This window comes from Salmo salar, chromosome 08 (assembly GCF_965601325.2).
Source record: "Salmo salar chromosome 08, fSalSal1, whole genome shotgun sequence".
In the NCBI taxonomy this organism is placed as follows: domain Eukaryota; kingdom Metazoa; phylum Chordata; class Actinopteri; order Salmoniformes; family Salmonidae; genus Salmo; species Salmo salar.
Window position 1 is genome coordinate 8,236,755 of NC_138298.1, and position 20,101 is coordinate 8,256,855.

Sequence of the window (20,101 nt, forward strand, 5' to 3'; positions counted from 1 at the left end):
CATTGGCCCCGACTCAGGACCAGAGGCAGTTCTCCCCCTCTCTCGCTCTTTTTCCTCTTTTGGCTGGCGACACTTACTCCCGTGTTCCTTTGCTTCTGTTTGGTCTCGCTCTCTATCACTTTCTCTCTCCCCCTCTTTCCACCTCCTTCTCGGACGTAGCAGCTCTTTCTGAACACGATACTGTACCTGTTACACTTGAACTCAGCCAACTCATGTAGCGTCATCCTTCTCCAGCATTGTCTCGCTCTCTTGCTCCACCTGTATGCCTATGAACATCCAGGGGAAGAGTGGAGGTAGGCCAGTGTCTGAGCGTGCGACCCACTCGTCTCTCCTCGTCCCCGGGTTGCCTCGGAGCCTGACTGGGTCCCCCACTCCGCACTCTGGCTGACGCTCTCGTCCGGCTGCTCCTGCCCTTATTTGGTCTGCAGGCGCAGCTCCTCGCGCAGGCCCTGGAGGTCCCCCAGGCACAGCAGCATTCCAGGGCCTATTGATCTTTAGCGGGCCCAGAGCTCTCCTCCCCGCCTCTCTTTCGCACTCTTCATTTAATTTGAGATCTCTCGTTATTTTTCTGTTTGTGTGATCTGGACACGAACCAATTTCCATTCAGTTCTTAACGTTTCACTCACACACTCTCTCTCGTGAGTGTTTAACAGAAACGAGGTCGGAGGTGTTTGCATAACCATTAGTGGAGGCAATTTTTCTTCATCTCTCGCACTCCTAACAGAAACCGTTCCAAAAATATCTAATGCAATTAAGTCATCCGTCAAAACACAAGCAGTTCTTATGTGTATATATGCATGACAACAATGTAAACGCACAGTAAGCATTGAAGCAAGAAAAGCTAACCCATTATAAAGTTGTCAGCCCTCCCTCTGTGCATGAAGTCTGTTTCCATAATGTCTATGGGGAGGAAGAAAGCCAATCAAAACAATGGATGGCCTTTTTTATTTTTTTTTAAATAAGCTCATTTATGATGACATTAAAGTTGTTCATTCTCCCTTCGGTGTCGATCTCCTGAAATGGCTAACATACCTCCCTCAAGACGTATCAGGCCGGGTTTGTTTGTACAGTTGCCATGGGGGCAGGTTTTAGGAAGGAGCTGACTCCTACACAAACAAAGGATGTCTGGGATGGTGTGTGTCTGTAGAAGGAGTGTACACACACACACACGTCTCCAAATACGTACCTACTTCACATATAATACTTGAAATTGTCTTGGTCCAACAATACAGTCCAAAACATATTGGGGCAGCGTGAACTTGAACCTTTCCTGGAATATACACACAGTTTACCAATAGACATTTTTTATATCCAAACACGCTACAGCCCAGCTTAAACAAAAGGCTCCGATGGAGACGATTTATGCCGAAACATATGCCTTTTGTTTGTTTGTCCCATCAATAAATCTATCAGATTTACCCAGCAACAGAGGGCTCCTTTGTCTTTATCCTCCCTGATAGTCACCAGCTGAAGTATCCTGGGGCAAATGTTTTTTGGATAAATACAGCTTAATTGCATACAGTCATTCCTACGTGGACCACACCAGAACTTAACTACTGTATAACCATGTTGTCACACCAGTGAGAAAAGGAGTCCGCCTGTTATCAGACTTTCCAAAGAGAGAAAAATACAGAAATGATCAGGCAGAATTTATTAGGAATATAGTACCCAAAAATTGTAAATGAAAGCAGAAAGACTTGTAGAAAGACTTGTAATAAGAATGTCATTGCAATGCATCCACTTGAGTTCACATTTGGACAAACCTAATCTGCACTTGTAGCCCCCCTTTCTGATTCAATATACACAACTCCAATGTGAGCCGGGGATCCTCCAAAAGACCACGTCTTCAGTCCAAAACCTTTACAGTCCCCGAAAGTGGTAGCAAAGGCAGACTAGAAATATTTAAAACATTACATTCTATCCTTATTCAATTATGGGTAAAGTACATTCCCTTATACTCCATTTAGGTCTCCAGAGCAGTTATCCCTGGAAACACTACAAGGTACCACTTTACACCAAGGTACCCTTCATAAAGAGCACCTTAAAGTAGTGTAACCCACTATAAATGTTTTCTTTATGGGTTTTTTGCATACTCTATGGGGCAATTGGTGTGGATGTAGGAAAAGGTGGTGTGAAAAAGTGAGAAGAGAAAAGGCAACCCAAACGGATGGTGGGTGAGAAAATAAGAGTTTATAAAGCAGTGGATCATGTCATCGATTTACAGCTCCATACAAAAGATGTACAAAAAACAGCACCAACAGACACGCAGTGCTCTCACATGCCAGGGTCGTGTTCATTAGGGATAGCAACGGGAAACGTTTGCAACAGAACACGAACATTTGCAGTTCTTATTGGACATGTCCAGGTAGTCAGTTTTCTTCTGTTTGGTCCCTAATGAACACGACCCAGGGAAGGGTGAATGAAAAGGGGATGGTGAGAACAAAACCAACCAAAGACAGAAACCAAAAATAAAGTAATTACATATTAAGGTGCTTAAACAATTGTTCTGCGGTCAGTGTCCTTCCTATGTGAATAGATACTCATATAAACACAAAAAAAAGGCAAAATAAATTCTTAAAATCACATTCATTGAACACAAAAAGTATGCCTAACAAATGTTATTCAAATACATTTTTACAAGCTATTGCATTGACACTAATCGCTTCATTCATCCCGGACAGTAAAAAGGTCGCCGTCAGAATTATCTATAGAGAAAATAACAACTCCAGGAAGATAACTGTATAATTCAATTCAATTACGCCGCTTATCTGATTATATTAATTTAGAGTGAAGTAAAACATCCCATTTGGACAAAGGCAATGAATGTGGCGGCAACATTAGCTATGTAATTCCTAATACAGTATTCAACAGCGATCTTAAAAAGAAAACCTCATCATAGAATAAAATAACAACGTTTCAAAATGGAGGGTTGTGTTATTGCTGAGACCTGAATGTTTGTTGTATATTGACAAAAGTAAATGTCAGACTTGATTGGGAACAAATTTAGGCTATTGTCTCGTTATCTTAAACATGACAAGGGGATTTGCTGTGGTTGAAATGAACCAAAAGCACACTTTACCTTAGGCCACTTCAACTAGAAGAAAGTACACAAAGTAAGCTGAGAAACTTATATTGCTCTATCCAGAGTTATATTTATGGACGGAGACATATAAATGACGTCCTATCAATATTCAATACTTTTCCCATTATAAATATCTTTACATAAAAGAAAAGTGGGAAAACGGGTTGCTTTTGCATATGTTTTTCCAAAGGTATCAAACTCCTAAAGCCCTATCGACAATCCAATCTAGCTCTCACTTGTAAAATCCGTAGTGTACTCATACATTTCAAGTGAGAAAAAGGATAAAACGCCAAGTCCACCATCAATAAAATCCCAAATCTATAAATATTACTTTCCATCTAAAGTACAAAATGTACTGTAATTGTTCAAAAAGAAGGGCTAAAAATAAAATATCAACGATTGCCACTTCCACATTTGAAATAACTCGCCCATATAGGAGTTCGCAAACACTATAATGAAAAACTGGAATTGACTGTAGGCCCATAGAGGGCAGATATCCAGAGCCTTCCGGTGCAAATAGAAGGCTCTGCAAATAGAAATATAACGCACGAGGTGGCTAAAAACAGACCATCTTCTGCCAGCTTGCTACCCATGGCCCGGCTAGCGGTCTGAATCGCCGTGACCCCAACCAACCTCACTACTCACTGGACCCTTATGATCCCTCGGCTAAGCATGCCTCTCCTTAATGTCAATATGCCTTGTCCATTGCTGTTCTGGTTAGTGTCTATTGGCTTATTTCACTGTAGAGCCTCTAGCCCTGCTCATTATACCTTATCCAACCTTTCAGTTCCACCACCCACACATGCGATGACATCACCTGGTTTCAATGATGTTTCTAGAGACAAAATTCAACCTGCTCCTTTCACTCTCTGTTCCGGACATCCTAGACGACCAATTCTCATAGCTTTTAGCCGTACCCTTATCCTACTTCTCCTCTGTTCCTCTGGCGATGTAGAGGTGAATCCAGGCCCTGCAGTGACTAGCTCCACTCCTACTCCCCAGGCGCTCTCTTTTGATGACTTCTGTAAACGTAATAGCCTTGGTTTCATGCATGTTAACATTAGAAGCCACCTCCCTAAGTTTGTTTTATTCACTGCTTAGCACACTCTGCCAACCCGGATGTCCTAGCCATGTCTGAATCCTGGCTTAGGAAGACCACCAAAAACTCTGAAATCTCCATCCCTAACTACAACATTTTCAGACAAGATAGAACGGCCAAAGGGGGCGGTGTTGCAATCTACTGCAGAGATAGCCTGCAGAGTTCTGTCCTACTATCCAGGTCTGTACCCAAACAATTTGAACTTCTACTTTTAAAAATCCACCTCTCTAAAAACAAGTCGCTCACTGTTGCCGCCTGCTATAGACCACCCTCTGCCCCCAGCTGTGCTCTGGACACCATATGTGAACTGATTGCCCCCCCATCTATCTTCAGAGCTCGTGCTGCTAGGTGACCTAAACTGGGACATGCTTAACACCCCAGCCATCCTACAATCTAAGCTTGATGCCCTCAATCTCACACAAACTATCAATGAACCTACCAGGTACCACCCCATAGCCATAAACACAGGCACCCTCATAGATATCATCCTAACCAACTTGCCCTCTAAATACACCTCTGCTGTTTTCAACCAAGATCTCAGCGATCACTGCCTCATTGCCTGCATCCGTAATGGGTCAGCGGTCAAACAACCTCCACTCATTACTGTCAAACGCTCCCTGAAACACTTCAGCGAGCAGGCCTTTCTAATCGACCTGGGCCGGGTATCCTGGAAGGATATTGACCTCATCCCGTCAGTAGAGGATGCCTGGTTGTTATTTTTTTTAAATGCCTTCCTCACCATCTTAAATAAGCATGCCCCATTCAAGAAATTTGGAACCAGGAACAGATATAGCCCTTGGTTCTCTCCAGACCTGACTGCCCTTAACCAACACAAAAACATCCTGTGGTGTTCTGCATTAGCATCGAACAGCCCCCGTGATATGTAACATTTCATGGAAGTTAGAAACCAATATACACAGGCAGTTAGAAAAGCCAAGGCCAGCTTTTTCAAGCAGAAATTTGCTTCCTGCAACACAAACTCAAAAAAGTTCTGGGACACTGTAAAGTCCATGGAGAATAAGAGCACCTCCTCCCAGCTGCCCACTGCACTGAGGATAGGAAACTCTGTCACCACCGATAAATCCACTTTAATTGAGAATTTCAATAAGCATTTTTCTACGGCTGGCCATGCTTTCCACCTGGCTACCCATACCCCGGTCAACAGCACTGCACCCCCCACAGCAACTCGCCCAAGCCTTCCCCATTTCTCCTTCTCCCAAATCCAGTCAGCTGATTTTCTGAAAGAACTGCAAAATCTGGACCCCTACAAATCAGCTGGGCTAGACAATCTGGACCCTTTCTTTCTAAAATGATCTGCCGAAATTGTTGCAACCCCTATTACTAGCCTGTTCAACCTCTCCTTCGTGTCGTCTGAGATTCCCAAAGATTGGAAAGCAGCTGCGGTCATCCCCCTCTTCAAAGGGGGGGACACTCTTGACCCAAACTGCTATAGACCTAGATCTATCCTACCCTGTCTTTCTAAGGTCTTCGAAAGCCAAGTCAACAAACAGATTACCGACCATTTCGAATCCCACTGCACCTTCTCCGCTATGCAATCTGGTTTCAGAGCTGGTCATGGGTGCACCTCAGCCACGCTCAAGGTCCTAAACGATATCTTCACCGCCATCGATAAGAAACAAGACTGTGCAGCCGTATTCATTGACCTGGCCAAGGCTTTCAACTCTGTCAATCACCACATCCTCATCGGCAGACTCAATAGTCTTGGTTTCTCAAATGATTGCCTCGACTGGTTCACCAACTACTTCTCTGATAGTGTTCAGTGTGTCAAATCGGAGGGCCTGTTGTCCGGACCTCTGGCAGTCTCTATGGGGGTGCCACAGGGTTCAATTCTTGGGCCGACTCTCTTCTCTGTATACATCAATGATGTCGCTCTTGCTGCTGGTGAGTCTCTGATCCACCTCTACGCAGATGACACCATTCTGTATACTTCTGGCCCTTCTTTGGACACTGTTAACAACCCTCCAGATGAGCTTCAATGCCATACAACTCTCCTTCCGTGGCCTCCAACTGCACTTAAATACAAGTAAAACTAAATGCATGCTCTTCAACCGATCGCTGCCTGCACCTGCCCGCCCGTCCAGCATCACTACTCTGGACGGTTCTGACTTAGAATATGTGGACAACCACAAATACCTAGGTGTCTGGTTAGACTGTAAACTCTCCTTCCAGACTCACATAAAACATCTCCAATCCAAAGTTAAATCTAGAATTGGCTTCCTATTTCGCAACAAAGCATCCTTCACTCATGCTGCCTCGTAAAACTGACCATCCTACCGATCCTCAACTTCGGCAATGTCATTTACAAAATAGCCTCCAATACCCTACTCAATAAATTGGATGCAGTCTATCACAGTGCCATCTGTTTTGTCTCTAAAGCCCCATATACTACCCACCACTGCGACCTGTACGCTCTCGTTGGCTGGCCCTCGCTTCATACTCGTCGCCAAACCCACTGGCTCCAGGTCATCTACAAGACCCTGCTAGGTAAGGTCACCCCTCATCTCAGCTCGCTGGTCACCATAGCAGCACCCACCTGTAGCACGCGCTCCAGCAGGTATATCTCACTGGTCACCCCCAAAGCCAATTCCTCCTTCGGCCCCCTCTCCTTCCAGTTCTCTGCTGCCAATGACTGGAACGAACTACAAAAATCTCTAAAACTGGAAACACTTATCTCCCTCACTAGCTTTAAGCACCAGCTGTCAGAGCAGCTCACAGATTACTGCACCTGTACATAGCCCATCTATAATTTAGCCCAAACAACTACGTCTTCCCCTACTGTATTTATTTATTTTGCTCCTTTGCACCCCATTATTTCTATTTCTACTTTGCACTTTCTTCCACTGCAAATCTACCATTCCAGTGTTTTACTTGCTATATTGTATGTACTTTGCCACCATGGCCTTTTTTTGCCTTTACCTCCCTTATCTCACCTCATTTGCTCACATTGTATATAGACTTATTTTTCTACTGTATTATTGACTGTATGTTTGTTTTACTCCATGTGTAACTCTGTGTTGTTGTATGTGTCAAACTGCTTTGCTTTATCTTGGCCAGGTCGCAGTTGTAAATGAGAACTTGTTCTCAACTTGCCTACCTGGTTAAATAAAGGTGAAATAAAATAAATAAAAATATTTATATGCTTTCAATATCAATGCATTTGCCTCCAAACATTTCTTACCCTATCCCGTGGTTTCCAGCAACACTTTTGGGTATCATGCATTAGACAGCATCATCATTTTCACTAGGGAAATAGGTGAGCCTTCCCTGTAGCTCAGTTGGTAGAGCATGGTGTTTGCAACGCCAGGGTTGTGGGTTCGATTCCCACAGGGGGCCAGCACAGAAAAAAAATTCAAATAATAAATAAATGTATGAAATTGTATGAAATGTATGCATTCACTACTGTAAGTCGCTCTGGATAAGAGCGTCTGCTAAATGACTAAAATGTAAATGTAAAATGTGATTGTTTCTGTGTTGGTGTATGACATTTATGAAGAAGATTTTTTACTAATAACGCTGTGGTTGTTTCATGTTACTTATTGAAAGTTGCTGTGGATAAGAGCATTTGCGAAATGATTAAACATTGAAATGTGTTGCAATGTCCTATGACAATATACTGCTCTGAAAATACCAACCTGCCCCCCTATTACAGATAACACAGTTAGGGGGGTCTCTGTTTTGATTTAACACTGAGGAAAAAGGGAAAAGAAACATGTCCAAAACCAAGATGGCTGACATGATGACGTCAAGGCAATCCTGAGTGGCAGTTTACTTGGCATCTTTAACTCTATCTTTACCATATTTGATCTTTCTGAATGTTACACAATCAACTTACCAATGCAAGTTATTACATTACTGGGTTAAAATATATCTAATAAATCAAATAAAAGCAGATGTCAACACTTAAAAGGTGGCCATCTTGTTTGGCTACCCTTCCTTCAGTATCTGAGGTGACAGGAATTCAAAAGTATGGATCTTCTTCTACCTCTTCTCGATCATTTAGAAAATAATTGTTTAATTAGTGGAATAGTCTCCTTTAGAGTTGGCTAGTTAGAGCTAAAACTAAATATTTGTTGTGACGTTGTCGCACATGCTTGGGCAAGGCTTCTTGGATGACCGGACGTAGTGGGGTCATCCTAGGGTCAGCTCCACCTCCCCCAATCTTAACCTTAACCAATGGTGGGGAAAGTGCAAAACTGACCCAAATCAGTGTCTGTGGGCAACTTTACTCCGGGTTGGTTGTGTCCAATATGGGTTGTGCTAGAGATGGAAGGGTCCACGTAAGGAGGGTGCGGAGGTGGACCGGATTCATCATTATAGTTTCTTGACGTAGTTTCCTGGGAAGGTTCCAAACTGCTTGCTCCGTCGGGAAGTCCCTTTGCAAAAACACAAAAACAGAGATGCCAATTTTCCACTATGTAGACATCCACGGTGACATTAAAACATTATAGGTTGTAATTGTAAAAGAGAATGTGTTTAATAAAGGCTAATAATAATCAACAATGAAAAGTGTCCGTTTACATACTGTAGCCCACTAGAAGTGATTGATTCTAGAATTTCAGTGGTTCTTCTATGCAGAGGGAACTATCCAATGAATTGCTGTATTAAATAGTGTATTCAAATATTGCAAAAAACACAAATGATTCTCTGCACCATTAAAATAAACCCAAGACTGTACATTCAAACCAAAGTTTATGTTTCAGAAGCTGTCTGTCTAGTTAGCAGCATTCCTACCAGACTGCAATGTAATCAACATCCAACTCAGGAAATTAAAGATCTCGTTGAGCTAATTGGCAAGATTTCACAGAGGCCCCCCCAAAATCCCATTGCAACATGGCTGGACTTTGAGGAAGGAAATACAAGGACCTAGAAGTGAGGGGTCAAATGAATTCTCAGTGCAACCAGTCTGTAGTGGTAATATCACCGTTTGGTATCCGGCTGAGTGGTCAAAATGGATTAAGTGGACATTTCAGAGTGGGAGAGGAAGGCCCTGTTCTGAAACAACTCCTACTCCCTAGGCACTTCCCCTATCCCTTAACCTGTTGGGGGTAGGGGGCAGTATTGACACGGCCGGATAAAAAAACGTACCCGATTTAATCTGGTTACTACTCCGGCCCAGTAACTAGAATATGCATATAATTATTGGCTTTGGATAGAAAACACCCTAAAGTTTCTAAAACTGTTTGAATGGTGTCTGTGAGTATAACAGAACTCATATGGCAGGCAAAAACCTGAGAGGATTCTGAACAGGGAGTGGCCTGTCTGACAAGTTGTTGTTCATCTTGGCTCTTTTTATTGAAGACTGAGGATCTTTGCTGTAACGTGACACTTCCTACGGCTCCCATAGGCTCTCAGAGCCCGGGAAAAAGCTGAATGATATCGAGACAGCCCCAGGCTGAAACACATTATCGCTTTTGGCAAGTGGCCGATCAGAGGACAATAGGCTTAGGCGCGTGCCCGAGTCGACCCCATGCTTTATTTTCTTTCGTCTGTTTACCTAAATGCAGATTCCCGGTTGGAATATTATCGCTTTTTTACGAGAAAAATGGCATAAAAATGGGTTTTAAACAGCGGTTGACATGCTTCGAAGTACGGTAATGGAATATTTAGAATTTTTTTGTCATGAAATGCGCCATGCTCGTCACCCTTCTTTACCCTTTCGGATAGTGTCTTGAACGCACGAACAAAACGCCGCTATTTGGATATAACAATGGATTATTTGGGACAACACCAACATTTGTTATTGAAGTAGAAGTCCTGGGAGTGCATTCTGATGAAGAACACCAAAGGTAATAACATTTTTCTTATAGTAAATCTGACTTTGGTGAGTGCTAAACTTGCTGGGTGTCTAAATAGCTAGCCCTGTGATGCCGGGCTATCTACTTAGAATATTGCAAAATGTGCTTTCACCGAAAAGCTATTTTAAAATCGGACATATCGAGTGCATAGAGGAGTTCTGTATCTATAATTCTTAAAATAATTGTTCTGCTTTTTGTGAACGTTTATCGTGAGTAATTTAGTAAATTCACCGGAAGTTTGCGGGGGGTATGCTAGTTCTGAACGTCACATGCTAATGTAAAAAGCTGGTTTTTGATATAAATATGAACTTGATTGAACAAAACATGCATGTATTGAACAAAACATGCATGTATTGTATAACATAATGTCCTAGGTGTGTCATCTGATGAAGATCATCAAAGGTTAGTGCTGCATTTAGCGGTCTTCTGGGTTTTTGTGACATTATATGCTAGCTTGAAAAATGTGTGTCTGATTATTGCTGGCTGGGTACTCTGCTGACATAATCTAATGTTTTGCTTTCGTTGTAAAGCCTTTTTGAAATCGGACAGTGTGGTTAGATTAACGAGAGTCTTGTCTTTAAAATGGTGTAAAATAGTCATATGTTTGAGAAATTGAAGTAATAGCCCCTATTTCTAAGGTATTTGAATAACGCGCCACAGGATTCCACTGGCTGTTTCGTAGGTGGGACGATTTCGTCCCGCCGGCCCTAGCGAAGTTAATCCCTAGACACTTCCCCTAGTCCCTAGGGAATTCCCCTAGCCCCTACACCCTAGGCACTTCCCTTAGCCCCTACTCCCTAGGCACTTCCCCTAGCCCCTACTCCCTAGGCACTTCCCCTGGCCCCTACTCCCTAGGCACTTCCTCTAGCCCCTACTCCCTAGGCACTTCCCCATAGCTCCTAGGCATTTGTAAATCTGAGAGGACTGCATAGATCTAAGTAATGTGGCAGAAATTCGTGCTTGCCTATCAGAGGGCAAGGTGGGACCATTACCACATTTCTTATCCTCATCAAAGTCTTTGAGATGTACGCCAAAAGTGCCTATAGGCTAGGGGTTGTTTCAGGATGGAGCTGAAGTGTGTTCTACTCAGGGCACAGGCAGTAGATTACAAGGAACTCGAGCACCACCTACTGGTGAGAGTGGGGTACGAGTTAAACATAAATGCAATTCAGTATCCACTGTTGCAAATCTACTAACTGCAGGGCTCTCCAACCCTGTTCCTGCAGAGCTACTGTCCTCTCGGTTCACTCCAATCCTAATCTAGCACACCTGATTCTAATAATTAGCTGGTTGATGAGATGAATCAGGTTAGTCACAACTGGGGTTGGAGCAAAAACCTACAGGAGGGTGGCTCTCTAGGAACAGGGTTGAAGAACCCTCTACTACAGCCTACCAGAGAGTTGGTCTCCAAAAATGCACCCTTCAATCCTTAACCTTGAAACTATTTCCGATCTTCTGTCATGACTGGATAGATAACAACAGCTTAGCTTTTCAACAATCAAGTACTGTGATTCTGTGAGGAAAAGGTGAAGTATTTATTCTCCTCTCTTACCGACAAACCAGCCGTCGTCGCACTTCTCCATGACATCCACGATGTCCCCCTCCTTCAGCTCCAGCTCGTCCTCGTTACGGGGCAGATAGTTGTACAGGGCCTGGAACCTGGGGGGACACAAAACCATGGCTGTGTGAGAAACGTGTCCCACACCGCTATAGCTTTGTGATAAGATCATTATTGATGGGTAATGTTGGTGTAGGCAGGTAGCCTGGCGGTTAATTGGACCAATAACCGAAAGGTCGCTGGTTCGAATCCCAGAGACGACTAGGTGAAAAATGTGCCCTTGAGCAAGGCACTTAACCCTAATTGCTCTGAATAAGAGAGTGTCAGGTAAAATGTATGTTGATGATGATAATGCTGATTGTACAAGTGATAAGGGGGCTATGCTGACAGATAATACCTGACTCTAAATTAAATAAATGTAACGTAGAACATCTGAGATGATATTGCTGAAGATATTGATCATTACTAGAACGACCGATGGGGCCACAACCCTGGAAATATAACCCACATAGCTACAGTCCTATGATAAGATTATTATTGTTGTGTCAATGACTGAGATTCTAATGTTACTTACAGGTCTCCTCCACCATGGAGCGAATCCTGCACAATCCTCTGAGACAGAGAGACAGAGAGAGAAATAAGTACAGTGTGACAAACAGTTGATATGGTGATATAAATCCACTGCTTTGAGATTCACACTTATCATTTGACTCCATTCCCCTTTCAGATGAGAACAGAATACATGTTTTTTTTAAATCCAATCCTTAACAAAAACAATCTCAATGCTCAATCCCCCACAAAGAAAAAATGCACTAGAATGTGGTCAAACAATATCATGCACTGAAATCCAGGGGAACCAACAGGGTATTATTAGAGAACAAAGAAGACATTCCCCACAATCCACAGCTGCTAGTGTCACGCCCCTACCCTTCGACCTCTAACAGGCGACAGACAGGACCTTCGGGTCGCGACGGGGCTACGGGGGGGTTTACCATCGACCGCGAGGAGGTCGTGCTTAAAAGGAGGCTGAAAGAACCAGAAATGCGACAACAACAACAACAAGACAGACGGCCGTCAGCCTCCATTTTCAGAAAGAACAAGAGCAGCCATTTTGACCACAGAGAATCACTGGTATTGTCCCAAAGGACACCCTATCCCCTATATAATGCGCCATTCTTTGTTACAAAGGTAAAGGTTAGTGCATTATATAGGGAATACGTTGTCATTTGACACAAAGACACTTCGGTTGCAAACTCCTGAGCATTCATGCTGTAGGTAAGGGCTGTCTTCCCATGCATACGAAGGCATACACCGTTTATACAGTATAGGTGATCTATACACCTCTTATAGGCTACACACAATACATCAAAAATAAGCTAGCCTGGGTACACATACTGGCACTCTCATATTAACACGGGCATACACTGAGCATATGGGCATCTGCAACCAGACGTCCAACATGCTGCTAATTTACGCATTGTTATCACACAGCCGCACACACACCTCACTGGTCCAACAGGTGATTAATAAAAATGTATTAGGGCACAACACACACACACACACACAGTCCGTCAGGGTTGATTTGAGTTAGCGTTTCTTATAAGTTGTTGTAACACAATATGAGCACCTGCAGTGTCTTTTACCTTGATCTTAGGAGACCTAGGCTCTGGAAAGGGTACGAGTGGAGGGGAGGGAGAGAAAGGGAGAGGAGGAGGAGGAGAAGAGGGGGGAGGGGAGGAAAGGAGCATCTGTTGTGCGTCAGGGATGGGGGAGGTCGGAGGAGAGGGATGGGGGGGAGCAGGGGAGACCAGGGGTGGGATAGGTTGATGTGAGGCCAAAAGGGAGGAAGAGAGAGGGGCGGGAGAGGTGGGGGGAAGAGTAGAGGATGGGTGGGAGGTAGGGAGGGGTGAGGTGGTGGGAGGCGGGGAGGTGAGAAGTGGAGAGGAGGGTGAAGGAGAGGAGAGGTGAGAGGTAGAGATGAGGGAAGTGGGGGGAGGAGAGCAGGGTGGCACAATCTGTGGCGAGGAGGAGAGGGGGATTGGGGGAGGGGGAGAAAGACGGGACAGTGTAGGAGAGGAGGAAAAGATAGCCAGGGCTTCAGCTGGTTCTGAGGCAGAGTAAAAAGCGGGGGGTGGTGAGGAGGGAGGAGAGACGGGGGGAGGGAGGAGGGTGATGGGCTCTAACGGTGCCGGGTTGCACAAAGTGCTGTAACAGCGGGAAGGATAGACATCAGCCTGGGAAGGGAAGGAAAAGGTGACAGCAATCACACCCAGCGGCAAACCTCGAGCTGAATCACCATTCCAAAATGTAGGTTCATTATCGAAGCATTATTCTGCATAATCAAGTAAAAGGAGCCAGAAAAGGCAAGATGTGAAACTACAGGGGTTTAGGGTCAATTCCATTTCAATCATGACTTAAAAGCCTCCATATATCCAAGCCCTGGTTAACCATGTATTTTTAATTATAATAAGTACATCTTAAATGTATTATCAAACTGTAAAACTGCTTGGAATTGGCTCGGGTTAGGTGTTAGCAAGCATGTTTGTATGCTTCAACTGAGTCTGAAACCTGGTCCACACATCATGCGCTACCTCTGTTTTCAGTCCCTCTCTGTGGACAGTTATAGTACCACAGTCTATATCAATGTTCCTTTTTTCTTCTTCCTCCTCCTCTTCTTCCCCTCCTATAGCTTCCTCCTCTTCCTCAATGTACAATGTCATCGGCCTCTGAGAACCCGCCGTCCTCCTATTCACCCTTTTTGATTGGCTGTCCTGCGTGATGGACACGGGCTGTGTAGTCACGGGCCTATGAAACTCCGTCTCGAGCCTAACCCCGCTCTGTGATTCGTTGGTCAGTGCCACGTGCGGGGGTTCCACGGCCGGCCTGAGAACCTCCCCCCCGTCTTCGTCACACATGGGCTGATCCAGGATCATAGACAACAACTGATCATAGGGATCGTCCACTTGCTCCTGAAGAGACGGGGGTTCTGTTTCTAGGGATACTGGCTGAGCACTTGGCCTGTACCACGGCAACAAATCTGCGTGCGTGTCCGCTGGCTCGGGTTCAGCGCAGAAGAACCCCCCTCTGCCTGCTAGGGACAGTGGTTCGTTCTCTTCACTGTCTCTTAGGCCCCTCTCTTCGAGGTATCCCAGGAAGGAGTCAGGCACGGGGGAGGCGGAGGGGGAGGAGGAGTCAGGAGGGGGCGGAGAGAAAGGAGGGGCTGAGGGGGGGGAGTCTAAGTCAAACAGCCACTGCTTGACAGCCGGGACGGAGGCGGCGAGACGACTGGATGCATTTCGTGGCGGAGGGGTGAGCCCGCGTTTGGGCGGCGCAGGAGGGGTGGCCCTCCGTTCTTGAGCTTCCAGGAAAGGGAGGAGGCTCGGGGGGATGGGGGGCGGCGTGGGTGGTACGGGGCTATTGGAGGAGGGGGGGCCGAGGGCGAGCCACTCGCCGGTGACGGCCTGCAGACGCCGGGTCTTCACAGGAGGAGGAGGGGTGTGGGGGGAGGGGGGCGTGGAGCGAGGAGGATGGTGGTGATGGAGGGAAGGGGGGGTGGGAGAGCTGTCGAATGGCTCCGGAGGGAGAGAGAGAGAGAGAGAGAAGGGGTATAAAAGAGGAAACTTACACCAGGAGTGGAGAAGGTGTGAGGGACTAAGGGAAAGAGGAGATGCACACAAACTCATCCACACTGCTAGTCCCTCTGCCATCCAAACCCAACAGTACCCTCTCTCCATCTCATTTCATTCTCTAGCACATACACATATTTCACCAGGCTCAAAATGTTCTACATCGGTCTGGGTCCACTTGTGTGACACCTCTCCGTTAAAGGGATAGTACGGAGAATTGACATATTTAGGTATTTGTTTCCTTACCGTGAAAGCAGTCTGTGGACAAGGAGGGACTGTAATCTACACTCAATATCCCAATTAGCATTGTAATGCTATCCCTTTGGGTGGACATGACTTCATCTTTAAGCCACAGCATGTCGACAGCTACTTGAGATGGCATGGTACATATGTAGGTTTCTTAAAGGCGAGGTAGTAGGATCCCTAACACATTTACAGCGCTTTGGAAAAGCTTTACACAACGTCCAGAAAGAGGACAAGTGACAAGAGGTCGCGTAGCTGTGGAAGACTTGCTTGCTCTTTGGGGCTTTAGGCTGGGTATCTTTAAAGCACTGTGACAACTGCTGATGGAAAAAGAGCTTTATATCTATTTTTGGGGTTGATTGATTAAGACTTAAAGGTGGTTTCAGTGATATGACATCATCATACACAGCGGGACAACTTGTTGCTCACTGACATAAAAAAAACACAACAGAATTCAAATCTGCCAAGGCAGACTGTCACTATTGGCTTACTCCAGTTTGGGCCCTCCCCTGAGGCGTGTCCCAACGGTGGCTGAATAGTGTGTTGAAGTGTATAACACTAGTTACAGATCAAGGATCAGCTTCCCCTCCCCCAATCCTAACCTTAACCATTAGTGGGAGAAATGCAAAACTGACCCAAGATCAGCATCTAAGGGCAACTTCACCCTGCACCAGATAACATGTGGCTGGAGTAACTTTGAAAATCAGAGGACGGGCTCATTGTAATAGGTAGAACAGAACGCTATCAAACACCTGTTCCAGCCATTACCATGAGCCATCCTCCCTTTCACCAGCCTCCGCTGGTGACTAAATACTGTAACAAGTGACCTGCTCATTGGGCGCTGCACTGTGGCTCCCCTCTGCTTCAGCCTCTGCAGCCTAATGTGTGTATTGTATACTGGAGCAGAAGACAACATTTCCAGTCTTTTCTGGACTAATAAAATCATTATTCTTCTTCTGTCCCTACCTTGGCGGGCGTGGAGCCCTGTGTCTTGTTGCTGGGGTAGCCGTGTGGGTCTGGGTGGTGGGAGGGGGCGGGGCTCTTGGACGGCGAGCGTTTCACGATGTCTATGTAGGCCACGGGGAAGATGCCCTGCTTGGTGGTGTCTGGGATCTTCCCCTCGTACCAGTTCTGGTCCACCTGTCTCAGCAAGACTACCCGCTCACCCTGCAGATTGCACACGCAGGTGAACACACACGGACAGACGCACAAATTTATGTGCACATCAACGCACACAAACACAGGAATTTAAGACACTTCAGTGAACAAGACATGCCCAAATCATGCCCAAATCACACCAACACGCACACACACACACTCCTTACCTTGCGGAGGGACAGTTCCACGTTAGTGTCAGCGTTGAAGTTGTAACGGGCCACCCCCTCCCCGATCTTTTTGACGTGTGCTGGTGGAGGAGGCCTAATCGGCTGCTGTTTCTCTGGCAACGGCATCTTCTGTGTGTGTGTGTGTGTGTGTGTGTTTGGAGAAAGCGCGGGGAAAGCATAGGTCAGAGAAGTAATCAATTAAACTGCGAAGTGGTAGGTGATAACATGCACAACATAATCACTATCATCTGAAACATACAGGTGGGCGGCAGGTAGTCCAGCTGTTAAGAGCCGTGGCCCAGTAACCGAAAGGTCACTTGTTCAAATCCCCAGGGACGGCAAGGTGGAAAAATCTGCCTTGAGCAAGGCTTTTAACCCCCAAACAACAACAACTCTCTGGCGCTGATTCAGACGGGTTGGGTTAAATGCATTCAGCTGACTAGGTATCCCACTTCCCTTTCACCTCACACACACTCAATGTGCTCTACCTCTATGTAGGAGATGGGGAAGATGCCCAGTCGTCCGCGGTGTTCTCCCTCGTACCAGTTGCTGTCGATCTGTCTGATGATGTTGACCCCGTCGCCCTTCTTGAATGTCAGCTCTCTGAAACAACGGTCACAAGATGCTTCTTAAACCCCCAAACACCTGTCTCTAAGGACCGGTTTCCCAGATGAAGCATAGTCCCGAACCAAAAGGATCTCTATTGAAATTGCTTTTCAGTCCAGGACTGGGCTTGGTCCGTGTCTGGTAAACCGGCTACCAATGACATGTATTGATTATATGTAGCCCACGCAGGAATGAAACCCAAAACCCAGGTGTTGGCAGCACTGTGTTATAAGGGTACACGCACTGAGTCATATGGAATCGTCAATGTGACATTGTTAACCAACCAGAAACTAGTCTCGAGCCCAAACTCTAGGCGTGTTAAGCCGGAACATTGGAACATTTTGGGAGGCAAGCTGGATGTCTAAGAGACTAGCCAAACACCATTTTAGTATGAAGAGCAATGGCAGCAACACTCGTCCATGCATGCCTTTCAAGGTAGGGAAATGATTAAGCAGGCGGATGTGAAGGTAAGAAAGTCACTGCTTTTTAACCTAAAATTAATTACCCACTGCACCATACCAGTGTCTATAGTACAGTATGTGAACAAAGCAATTTTCTACGTTACATAGTAAAAAAATAAGGAGGTAGAGTCCTAGAAAACCAATTTATTTTTTTGATAAAAAAATTAATAATAATCCCAATTTTCACTTGTAGACACTGGAATGGGCTGGAGATAACGAATGAGGTTATTGCCCATTACTGGCCCCCTCAAACTGGCCCCATCAAAGAAAAGCGGACTGTCTGTTTCAAGCGCCGCGCGTGCCCAGCCTACATGCTTCCAAACCAGTGCAGCACACGCCAAGGTCCCTGTATCTCCTCGCCACACGTGCATTTCATTGCATTCAGCCACTCTACTCACTTAGCAGTCTGTGCCTTAAAGTCATATATAGCTCTGGCAGGCTGTTTCTGATGGAGGAGAGAGAAGAGAATGAGTTGGGTCATCTGCTTATGGGAGACCTATGAAGATGGAGATGAGACAGAGGGAGGTAGATAGAGAAAGGGGAGAGAGCAGTTTTGTGTTACCAGATATGATACAATTATGTTGACATGTAAAGCTTATCAGGACAGTGAAACAATTCTTATTGAATCAATCAACAACTAGGTAGAGAAGAAAACCACCCCTTTGGGCCAGTAGTGTAATAGCATGTTAAAAATAAAATACATCTTTTAAATAGGAGCACCAGTGTTTCCCCTAGAATTGAATAGACGGGGTGTCTAGCTCTTTGGACCCCACCTAAAAGAATGTGGCTTCAATTGAAAATGTTGCAGATTTAATGTGCCCAGCCCGGAAAATAAATGATCTATGGGAAACACTGGGATGTACTGGTTTAGCTAGTCTCGCGATACTATACTTCCAAAGTCTCATTCATCACTCGGCTATTGGGGCCTCAAAGTTAGTCTGGAAAATGAAAGTTCTGGTTTGGCTACCTCTCTGTCCGGGGTGGCTCGTCTGGTCTGCCCCCCTCCCCCGTCGCTGGTGGTTGTGTTGTACCCCCTGGAGGCATCCTGCTCTGTGAGGGGGATCAGCACAGGGGTCAGGGGTTATCAACAGGGTCAACAAAACAATGTCACCATGGCGATTGGACGACACATGCACAGCGGCGCCAGGAGGCACGTTCAGAAGGGCGAAACCGTTACAGCATGCTCAGATAGAAATGTATTGTGCAGAAACTGACATGATCGTCTTTTATGCAGAATATCATGTTGGCTCTATTCGTCACATTTCCCACGGGAGGATTCAGAAGGGTGAAATGCGCAGGTGGACATGCAACACCACAGAGCTGACACAATTGTCTATTCTCCATGATTAAAAGAGGAATGTCTGTTCTATTCAATATATTCTGCGTTTTAGCGTTCTGTAGCGCTGTGCCTCCCTGAGTAAACCACGTTGGTATACGTAATGGGTGATGGTATCATTCAGGGTAGTGATGTCATCCAGGAAATGAGTGTCGGGCAGGAAATTACAAAATCAAATAATGAATGAATTCAAATGCATTTTATTTCCATTTCGGGGGTAAACACATGGTTTGGATAGTGTAGCACAGTATGATTGAAAGGAAAAGCATGCATGTCACAAAACGAGAACAGAACATTTGAACAGAAGAAAACAGAAGGATAAGTCATTTATACCAGCAAGCACATACAGTGAGCTCCAGAAGTATTGGGACAGTGACAATTTTGTTAATTTGTCACTGTTCCAATACTTAGAAATCACTGGACATTCCAAAAACATAATTATCCAATTGATAAATCGTCCATATCGGGACGTCTTATGGTCTGACAAACACCGCTGTAGCTCAGCCACCTTCCACTGCAGATGCGGAAGGCCGACATACTGTCAGAGGATGAGGTGGATTGAGATGCAGTCCACGCAATATCTCGAGCTTAAACTGACGGATTTTCGAAGGGGATTCTTTCATTATGTTACTTTGATTGACGCACGGGTGACTCTTAAGGATTAACCTCAGTCATTGTATCATTTCAAATCCAAAGTGCTGGAGCACAGAGCCAAAACAGCCAAAATGGTGTCACTGTCCCAATACTTTGAGCTCACTGTACATTTCAAAAATATATTAATCGAATTGATAAACCATCCATAACAAAATAATAAATACAAGTGGTTCAACATAACAAGGCACATAACAAAGGGGACGGAAACAATACAGCAAAAACAACAACTGAGAAACAAGCAGCAAAAAGAGATATACGCCAACAATAACACAACCAAACCTATGGATGGACCGAT

At 45.2% G+C, this 20,101-nt stretch overlaps 1 protein-coding gene across 12 annotated transcripts in view; it reads right to left on the minus strand.

Moving 5' to 3' along the window:
* Positions 1–2,170: 2,170 nt before the first annotated feature.
* The window catches only part of LOC106609914 (sorbin and SH3 domain-containing protein 2), a 98,929-nt gene continuing 80,998 nt past the window's right edge, over positions 2,171–20,101 (minus strand). For 10 of the 12 annotated variants that reach the window (XM_082978338.1, XM_082978334.1, XM_082978337.1 and 7 more), the window contains 8 exons: positions 18,784–18,866; positions 18,215–18,312; positions 17,238–17,352; positions 16,750–16,878; positions 16,391–16,591; positions 12,130–12,167; positions 11,550–11,656; positions 2,171–8,575 (listed from right to left, as the gene is read on the minus strand). In XM_082978338.1, the coding sequence (XP_082834464.1) occupies positions 8,514–8,575; positions 11,550–11,656; positions 12,130–12,167; positions 16,391–16,591; positions 16,750–16,878; positions 17,238–17,352; positions 18,215–18,312; positions 18,784–18,866 (833 nt within the window). In that variant the 3' untranslated portion in view covers positions 2,171–8,513. The remainder of the gene's footprint in view (positions 8,576–11,549; positions 11,657–12,129; positions 12,168–16,390; positions 16,592–16,749; positions 16,879–17,237; positions 17,353–18,214; positions 18,313–18,783; positions 18,867–20,101) is intronic. The other 2 variants (XM_082978343.1, XM_082978335.1) reach the window with 1 other exon arrangement.